The sequence below is a fragment of the Silurus aristotelis genome (genome assembly GCF_946808225.1).
Source record: "Silurus aristotelis genome assembly, chromosome: 6".
Lineage (NCBI taxonomy): Eukaryota > Metazoa > Chordata > Actinopteri > Siluriformes > Siluridae > Silurus > Silurus aristotelis.
The window spans coordinates 120,936-131,020 of NC_139579.1; the positions used below are offsets into that span (position 1 = coordinate 120,936).

The 10,085-nt window shown below is 41.4% G+C and overlaps 1 protein-coding gene across 2 annotated transcripts; it reads left to right on the plus strand.

Annotated features, from left to right (window-relative positions):
- Positions 1-733: 733 nt before the first annotated feature.
- Positions 734-7,778, plus strand: plbd1a (phospholipase B domain containing 1a). 2 transcript variants are annotated; one of them, XM_083545066.1, is made up of 11 exons: positions 734-903; positions 1,455-1,677; positions 2,588-2,671; positions 2,865-3,006; positions 3,245-3,385; positions 3,506-3,650; positions 5,606-5,806; positions 5,894-6,034; positions 6,349-6,534; positions 7,012-7,118; positions 7,377-7,778. In XM_083545066.1, exons 1-11 carry the CDS (start codon positions 840-842, stop codon positions 7,551-7,553), a joined length of 1,611 nt encoding a protein of 536 aa, XP_083401192.1. In that variant the 5' UTR covers positions 734-839; the 3' UTR covers positions 7,554-7,778. The 2 variants fall into 2 exon arrangements, with proteins under 2 accessions (XP_083401192.1, XP_083401191.1); XM_083545065.1 differs by lacking the exon at positions 734-903 and adding an exon at positions 1,215-1,350.
- Positions 7,779-10,085: the final 2,307 nt, after the last annotated feature.

Here is a 10,085-nt window from a genome sequence, read left to right on the forward strand (position 1 = left end):
CCCCCCTACTGTTAAATGAAATTTACGCCCATGACACCGTAACGCATAAAAGGGCAATAATGGGAACATTAAAGAACGTTCTTTAAAAAAGTAACTAAAAAGTTACTTTTAACAGTAACACATTACTTTTAATTTACATTACGTGTAAATAATCAACAAAGTAATGAATTTTTGAATGAAGTAACGAGTAACTGTAACTAGTAACTATTTCTTAGTAACTAGCACAACACTGTATATATATATGTGTGTGTGTGTGTGTGTGTGTGTGTGTGAGAGAGAGAGAGAGAGAGCGAGCGAGAGAGAGAGAGCGAGAGTAGGTAGTTTCTTTCGGCTTCTCCCGTTAGGGGGCGCCACAGCGGATCCTTCGCACGTTTGATTTGGCATATGTTTTACGCTGGATGCCCTTCCTAACGCAACCCTCCCCAATTTATCCGGGCTTGGGACCGACACTGAGAGTGGCTGGGGATGGTTCCCTGACCGGGAATCGAACCCGGGTCGCAGCGGTGAGAGCGCTGCATCTTAACCACTAGACCACCAGGGGACCTCGAGAGAGAGAGAGAGTAATTGGTGTTTTTCCACAGAGTCAATTCTTTAACACTCCGAGTTTGGCGCAACATGTAAACCACGCCTCTAAACAGGAGGACACACACACACACACACACACACACACACACACACACACACACACACACACACACACACACACACACACACACACACACACACACACACACACACACACACACACACACACACACACACACACACACACACACACGACAAAGATTTTCCCTGCAAGAGTTTCAGTTGTGTGACTCTCCTGCTCCTGTGAAACAGCAATGTTGGAGATGAGTGTGTGTGTGAGTTTCCTGCTGTTTTCTGTAACTGCACTGACAACTGACTGTAAGTTTAACTACGTTTTTACTTTATTACACCTTTATTTTATTTTGGTTTTCGTCTGTAGTAACTCCGGTATGTGTGTGTGTGTGTGTGTTTGTTTCACGCCCAGTGTGTGATATTGCTTCTTTAATCCTTATCCGACTGCCGATTACAACTCCAACACAGCTGTAGCAAATCCACGCTTACCTACAAACCACACACACACACACACACACACACACACGCTCCGATAGAGAGAGAGAAAAAAAAGGAAATTTTTTTTTTTTTTATATATATAAAATATAAAACAGTAGAACTTTAAAATGGTGTGTGTGTGTGTGTGTGTGTGTGTGTGTGTGTGTTGTAGTAGATGCTTGTTGAGATTTTGAGAGATGAAAGCAGAAGCTTCTTGGTGTGAAAAAGAGGAAATTAGAAACTTGGCTTTTAGAAACTTTATCGACTTCCTAAAATGTTGGTTAAAAAGCAGAATTTCTTCTTCCCTGACTCAGTGTCTGATCTTTCACCGTCTCTCTCCATCCAATCATCCAACCATGATCTTCTCTTTCCTCCTACAGCTCTACATAAAGCTACAGTGTACTGGGACCCTGACACTAAGACGGTTCTGTTGAAGGACGGGGTTCTGGATGACAAAGGAGATGCTTATGGTTTCTATAACGACTCGTTTTTAGAGACAGGATGGGGCGTGCTGGAGCTTCGGGCAGGGTATGGATCAACACCTAGGGGTGATGATAAAACCTTCTTCCTGGCTGGATATCTGGAGGGATTCCTGACTGCACGGTGAGGGCCATCATCACCCTGTAACCCCCTGTCCATGCTGAGACAGAATCAGTGTAGAATTATAACTTATAGATGAGCTGATTTGAATTTGAAATTGATCTGAATGCTCACAATAAGGTCACATGTCATGTTCATGAAAATCAACACAGTATATTTAAAGAATATTTTGCTTATATTATATATATATATTCACATGGAGTACTAAGGACTTGTTGAAGATGAAGGCGTCCCTATCAGGTATAAAGTCCTGATGGCTGTTAACAATTAACATGGTGTATAAACATCAACCTGCTAAATCAGGTATAATAATGGATAATAATGGATAGTGAGAAGTCACTGCAGAAGGTGTGGAAGTCTTTCTGGATAAAGTTCTGCTGAACAACAAGAATAAAATGGTTTCGAGACTGCATATGTTTAATCTTGATTAGTTCCTTTGCAAAACATTTGAACATGTCCTAAGTGTAACTAGTCTGGACTTGATCAGAGTAACTGCAGGCTGTAAGACAGAGACATCTAGTGTCCAATGCTGGTATTACATTGTAACGACCTGTGATGGTGAGTATTGGTGGTGATGATTGCGTTTTATGAAGCACTGCCACTGTACACTCCTTTTATTTGTGTCCACTGTATAATGAAGTGTTCACCATACACACCCCTGTGAAGAAGCTGTTACTATAGTAACAAGTGTATTAATTTACTGCACTGTCAGAGCTGCAGTTATAGTGAATTAATCACCCAATTCTGACCAATCACAGTGAAGAATTCAGCAGCTGTGTGGTGTAGTATGGTGATGAACACAGGAGAGAGAGCGAGCGAGCGAGCGAGCGAGTGTGTGTGTGTGTGTGTGTGTGTGTGTGTGTGTGTGTGTGTGTGTGTGTTATTGATTAGACAGCTGTTATTTGTTCTGCAGGCTGATGATCGATCACTACACTAACATGTATCCTCAGCTTATTACCAGACCTGATGTCCTGCAGGCCGTCAAGACCTTCATGTCGTAAGAGAACCTTTTACAAATAGTCTGTTCTGTGATGTAAAGTATCTGTGCTGAGGAGCCTTCATTGTTCTTCTTCTTTTAGTTTTTCCATATGGAATCTGATATGTACTGATGGTGACTAAATGTACACGCTTTTTTGTGTGCATGCGTGTGTATGCGTATGTGTATGCATGTGTGTACACATGCATGTCAGTAAGCAGTGCTCCTGGTCTCGGCAGCAGGTGAAGCTGCATGAAACCACTGATCCTCTGTGGGCTCATACCGGCTTCGTCCTGGCTCAGCTGGACGGACTGCAGGCCGGTGCGGCCGAATGGGCCAAGCGTTCAGGGAGAAAGGTGTGAGAAAGGAAAATAGAGACGAGCTCTGACATCACAACATCTGGCCAGTTTATATAATCAGTTAAAGTTTGACTCTACACTGAATCACAGCATTATTATATAAAACTGTAGCAAGATTATATACAGAACTTGTACATAGATCATGCGGTGTGTGTGTGTGTGTGTGTGTGTGTGTGTGTGTGTGTGTGTGTGTGTGTGTGTGTGTGTGTGTGTGTGTGTGTGTGTGTGTGTGTAGGCCCTGATGCTGTTTGAGGTGCAGTTCCTGAATGCAGTTGGAGATCTGTTGGATTTGTTACAGATGTTGGATCCTGAGGCCAAACCTTCACTGAGACAATTAAAAGAGCCCCCAATGGGTCACTGCTCTGCCCTCATCAAGGTACACAATGGAAATCACAAGCACTTCCCCCTAACACAGTTAAAATAACATTAAAGCCACTATACCTGTCGCCTAGCATTGTGTGTGTGTGTGTGTGTGTGTGTGTGTGTGTGTGTGTAGGTGTTACCAGGCTATGAGAACGTGTTGTTCGCTCACTCCAGCTGGTATGTTTATGCTGCCACAATGCGCATCTTTAAACACTGGGACTTTAAAGTGCAGGAAACACACACTGCTACGGGGAAACTTTCCTTCAGCAGCTACCCTGGTTTGTGTAGATATGTGTATATACACACACACACATATATGTGTATATATATATATATATATGTTCTGTTCAGGTAGTTTAATTCAATTTAATTCATGTTTATTTGTATTGAGCTTTTAACAATGAAAAATTGTCTCAGAGCAGCTTTACACAGATAATGTGGTGATAAAATGTGAAGATGTTCTTTATAAGTTTAAGTTTGTCTGATGAACAAACCGGTGGCGACTGTGGTGAAGGAAAAACTCTCTTAGATAGCATAAGGAAGAAACCTTGAGAGGAACCAGACTCAAGAGGGAACCTCATCCTCATCTGGGTTGCACTGAATGTCCATTTATTACAGATAAACAATGTTGATGTGCAGTGATGGAGATCAGAGCAAACTGTAGTCCTGAGTCAGTGTAGCAGACTGTTGATATTAACCACAGTCCAAATCCATTCTCAAAGCTCCTGTTCTTACTCCATAATTTCATGGAACCACCCAAGGTGTTAATGAGAAACATCTCCAGCTGCACAGAGTCGCCTCCAGTAGAAGAGAACACTATCCAGAGGCAGCCCTGGACGAAGTGGGAAGATCCACGGAGGGAAGAGAAGAAGGATATGGATTATTATGTGTCTTTATTGGTGTATGAAAGTTAAGTCACTGTGCAGTTTGGACTCTGGTAAGATTCACTCTGGCAGCAGAACTAAAAGGGAGAAGCAGAAGGAAACACAGACATGAGGATCTCTGGGATAAGAGACGACCCACCACACCACCATCAACAAACCTGAGTGAACGTGTGAGAGTGAGGAGACGACAGCATCCAAATATCCCAGTTCACAAAACACTCCATATCCATGATCCCTCCAGATCTGCTCCTTTACCTCACAAACACCTACTGACTAAAGACTCCACTAAATAAATATGTGTTCAGCCTCGACTTGAACACTGAGACTGTGTCTGAGTCCCGAACACTGATTGGAAGGTTGTTCCATAACTGTGGGGCTTTATAAGAAAAACTTCTGCCCCCTGCTGGAGTCTTAATTATTTGAGGTACCAACAAATAGCCTGCACCTTTTGATCTAAGTAGGCGTGGAGGATCATACTGGTACAGAAGTTCACTCAGATACTGCGGCGTGAGAGCGTTAAGTGCTTTATACGTCAGTAGTAGTATTTTATAATCAGTGTGAGATGTAATTGGGAGCAGTGTAGATGATTAAAACGGGGCTGATGTGATCATATTTTCTAGATCTAGTGAGGACTCTTGCTGCTGCATTCTGAACTAACTGAAGCTTATTTCTGCACTTACTCCAACACCCAGACAGTAAAGCGTCTAAGTAGTCTAATCTAGATGTTACAAAAGCATAGTTTAGATGTTAGAAAAACTAGTTTTTCTGCATCCTGTAACGACATCATATTTCTAATTTTAGCAATATTTCTAAGGTGAAAGAAGGAGATCCTGGTGATAATATTCACGTGAGACTCAAAGGAAAGACTCGGGTCAATAATCACACCGAGGTCTTTGACTGCTGTACACACTGAGACAGAAACACCATCCAGAGATGCTACGGAATCAGAAAGTTTGCCTCTAGCTGCATGTGGTCCAAGTAAAAGTACTTCTGTATCAAGTTGTCTCCAGTCAAGGTGGAGGAAGATCTCAGTAATGATCAGTAAGGAAAAACGGGAGGCACCTGAGCTCATTTTCAAGTAATGTTCAAACTGTCTGAATTCTTATAGATGTAATAATTCAGATATATATATATATATATTGTACAGAGATTTATAGAACTCTTCGCTTTGTCATTATGGGGAACTGAGTGTTGAAAGTGCTGTGAAATAAATGTGCTGTTTGTAGTATCATATCACACCATCACTTTCATGTACTGTGTCTATGTCTATATAATAAAATGTAAGTATACAACACACTCTTCTTCTGTAGACATCTCTGTATGCTTTGTGTATTTCTGATGTGCTTCAGGTTTCCTGGTGTCTCTGGATGATTTCTACCTGTTGGGCAGTGGGCTGATGATGACCCAGACCACCAACAATGTTTTTAACCAGTCGCTGCACGAGTTGGTCACGCCGTCCTCCTTGTTCGCCTGGCAGAGAGTCCGGCTAGCCAACGCCCTCGCACATAATGGCCAAGAGTGGGCGGAGATATTTTCCCGCTACAACTCTGGTCAGAAAACACACACACACTGCCAGACTGCTCTATTTCTCTCTGTACTATGATGTTTGACTGTCCTGTCACTCACTGTCTCCTCAGGGACGTACAATAATCAGTACATGGTACTGGATGTGAGTAAAGTATCCCTGGGCTTGAGACTTGATAATGGGGCTCTGACCATAGTGGAGCAGATCCCAGGACTAGTGGAATATTCAGATCAGACGGAGGTTCTGCGCTTCGGTGAGGTTCCACTTAACGTTACTCATAAGGAGAACACTGGGCATACAGTTCACTATCACTTCAACACTCCTAATACACACTCTGGTTGAGAAAGTCCATCAAGAGTAGGGATGCTTCAGCAAGAGGGGTACAGGATGTAAACATGTTGGAAGATGTTGACATGAGTTTTTTTTGGGATGCCTGAGTAAATAAGATTACAGGAAAGAGGTTGGGGAAAACTAAAACTAGTTCAATGTTTGGAAGTAAAAGCAGTGTGTTTGTTTTCCAGTGTGTGGAAAAAGCAATGTTCTGTCACTGATGTTGATGTTCTGCAGGTTACTGGCCTTCCTACAACATACCATTCCACCAGAGGATCTATACCCTGAGTGGGTATGGGGAGATGTGGATAGAGTATGGAGAGGATTACTCCTATGAACTCTGTCCTCGAGCCAAGATCTTCCGCCGTGACCAGGCATCTGTCACTGATCTCTCATCACTCAAACACATCATGAGATACAATGGTACACTTTCTGACTGTGTTCCCGCACCCTCTCTCTCTCTCTCTCTCTCTCTCTCTCTCTCTCTCTCTCTCTCTCTCTCTCTCTCTCTCTCTCTCTCTCTCTCTCTCTCTCTGTCTTTGATTCTCTTCAGTTTTCTGCAGTTAAGTCTGTCTTTCTTTCTGTCTGTTTCAGCATCTGTGTTTGTCAGTATATGTACACAGAAGGCTGAGGACTTTCTGTTGATGTGTCTCATGCAGCGTTTCAGCCTTGAGCAGCTGTGTGTCATCAAAACATCCTGTTTTTGCACTAAAACATAAAAAATATTTAATTAGTAACATATTATTATTATTTTAATCCACTCTTTCTTGTGATGCATATTCCTGTACTTTAGCACTGACAGAACCCTCATGTGTATACACATCCCATAATAATACCCTCTGTAAGCAGATGTGCTTGACTTCCTGTTTTGGTAGATAAACAAGGATTATGTGTTATTAGACTATCAGAAAGATCCATACTCGAAGGGTGACCCCTGTAAATCCATCTGCTGTCGTGGTGATCTGCGGAAGTCGAACCCTACGCCTCAGGGATGTTACGACACCAAGGTTAGTGTATATAAATATTTCAATAAATAAATAATTAAGAATATGATGGCCTGAAGTGGTTTCCTGCAATTGTGTTGGATCTGGGACAGAAATACATTAGCATGCATGTAACGGTGCCATCTGGTGAAGGGTTATGGGCACTTTTTTGTTTACTGGTACATGTACACACTGATTATTCCAAATTTCTCTCAGTTCAGTCTCTTACTATTATTCTTTCGGTCCCTTTGTGCCCCACTCTTGCCCCCTCCCCCTTTCCAGGTGACTGACCTGCATATGGCTCAGCAGTTTGTGTCCGAGGCTCTGAATGGGCCGAGCACAGAGGGGGATCTTCCTCCTTTCAGTTGGGATGCATTTAACAGTACGATGCACCGAGGCTTGCCACGTCTCTACAACTACACGTTTGTTAGCATGCATCCGGTGCTGTTTACTCCCTGAGCCGCCTGTGTAGGGCAGGAAGTGAGCAAAAAGCAGGCGCTTAGGAACACTTCTTTACTTTTTGTACCATGTGATCTGTGTATTATCCTGATGCACTTCTGAAATGTGTGTGTGTGTGTGTGTGTGTGTAAGAGAGAGTGAGAGATTTTTCCCCAGCTGCAATTCTGACCAAAGTGAACTTGTTTGTAGTGAAATGGTTTATTAAAGGCTCAGTGTTTAAATCCACATGTTTTTAATTCCATTTTCAAAAGAAAAGTCAGCAGAGAATTGAAACACAACTGAAACATTGTGAGATTTGTTGTTAGAAATAATGGGATTTGATGAAATTTGACTTTATAATTTTCTATTCATCCTATTTAGAGTTGAGGTTAGTTTTAGTAGAATGTTTCAGGATGACAGGTGTTAGGAAAAAGCATTTTATAGAAATATTGCTAAAATTAGAAATATGATGTCGTTACAGGATGCAGAAAAACTAGTAGATGTTTTTGTAACATCTAGATTAGACTACTGTAACGCTTTACTGTCTGGGTGTTGGAGTAAGTGCAGAAATAAGCTTCAGTTAGTTCAGAATGCAGCAGCAAGAGTCCTCACTAGATCTAGAAAATATGATCCCATCAGCCCTGTTTTAATCATCTACACTGCTCCCAATTACATCTCACACTGATTATAAAATATTACTACTGACGTATAAAGCACTTAAGGTCCCACTTTATCCAGACCTGCCTCTGGATAGTATCCTCTTTGTTCGGAGGTGACTCTGTGCAGCTGGAGATGTTTCTCTTCAACGCCTTGGGAGTAAGAACAGCAGCTCTGAGGATTTGTATTTGGACTGTGATTAATATCAGTCTGCTACACTGACTCAGGACTACTACTGCTTCTGATCTCCATCACTGCACATCAACATTGTTTATCTGTAATAAATGGACATTCAGTGCAACCCAGATTAGGATGAGGTTCCCTCTTGAGTCTGGTTCCTCTCACGGTTTCTTCCTTCACCACAGTCTCCACCGGCTAATTCATCAAGGAAAAACGTACACTTATAAAGAACATCTTATTTATTTTTATCACCACATTATCTGTGTAAAGCTGCTCTGAGACAATGTTCATTATTAAAAGCTCAATACAAATAAACATGAATTAAATTGAATTATGAAGAGATCATCGGTGTTATTCATTTCACCACTCATAAAGTTATGGCTGTGTATACAGTGCAAAACCTCAATAATATCAAGGTGACAAAGAAACCAGAATCGAAAAAGTAAAGATGGACCCAATGTCTATACAAAAATATATACACAAAAATATGCACAATATTTATAGAACACTATGGTGAAATGAGGCAGCATAGTTTTCTTTTACTTTTAGTTTTCATAACTGAAGGAACTGAATGTTACGTTGCATGAAATCTCATTCTGTTCTAACGAACACGGCCACTCAATCAGTGATCATTTATGGTGTAAAAAAAAAAAAGGATTTTTAAGGGTGTTATTATTTTCACACTTTGAAATATTTTCTAGTTTGTAGTAATCCCTGCTATATTTCTATATCATTTTAGTTCAATTTAGTCCAGTTTATTTTTATTTGTAGAGCGCACACTGAGAACTGGGGCACCTCAGGGCTGTGTGCTCAGCCCACCGCTGTTCACTCTGCTGACTCACGACTGTGTAGCAATGCACAACTCGAATCACATCATCAAGTTTGCAGATGACACGACCGTGGTGGGTCTTCTCAGCAAGAACGATGTGTCAGCATACAGAGAGAAGGTTAGGGTTAGCCTGGTGTGGAGCGAACAACCTGTCTCTGAACGTCGACAAAACTAAAGAGATTGTTGTGGACTTCAGGAGCACACAGAGCGCCCATTCTCCACTGATCATCGATGGATCCTCCGTGTAGATCGTCAAGAGCACCAAATTCCTTGGTGTTTATTTGCCAGATAACCTCACCTGGTCACTCAACACCAGCTCCACCACCAAGAGCCCAGCAGCGTCTCTACTTCCTGAGAAGGCTGAGGAAAGCTCATCTCCCTCCCATCCTGACCATGTTCTTCAGAGGGACTATTGAGAGCATATTGAGCAGCTACATCACTGCCTGGTTTGGGAACTGCACTGTCTCGGATCGCAAGACCCTACAGAGGATAGTGAGGACAGCTGAGAAGATCATCAGAGTCTCTCTCCACTCTCTCATGCACATTTACACCACACGCTACATCATTTACACCACACGCTACATCATTTACACCACACGCTACATCATGAACATTTTATATATATATTTTTTTCATGGTTATAAATTAATTATAACATAATTCATTGTTAATCCTCCTGACAACATACTGTTTTTAATTTTTTTATTTAATTATTATTTTGACTTTGAATTAAAAAGCTACATTACATTCTGCAAATCTTTGTTTTGAATGTATGTTTTGACTTTTTTTATTCTGGATTTTGATTGTTTGTGGGTCTTTATTAAAAAAATTATCTTTAAAAAAAATGTATGATATGTTTTGCTTATTGTTTATTTTCAGTGTGCATT

Bases quoted from the DNA above. Each gene is read 5' to 3' on its own strand.
- plbd1a (XM_083545065.1), top strand. From the start codon at position 1,272: ATGAAAGCAGAAGCTTCTTGGTGTGAAAAAGAGGAAATTAGAAACTTG. The intron at 3,651-5,605 runs GTTTGTGTAGAT...GATGTGCTTCAG, and splicing joins TTCCTTCAGCAGCTACCCTG to GTTTCCTGGTGTCTCTGGAT. The intron at 6,535-7,011 runs GTACACTTTCTG...ATGTGTTATTAG, and splicing joins ACACATCATGAGATACAATG to ACTATCAGAAAGATCCATAC.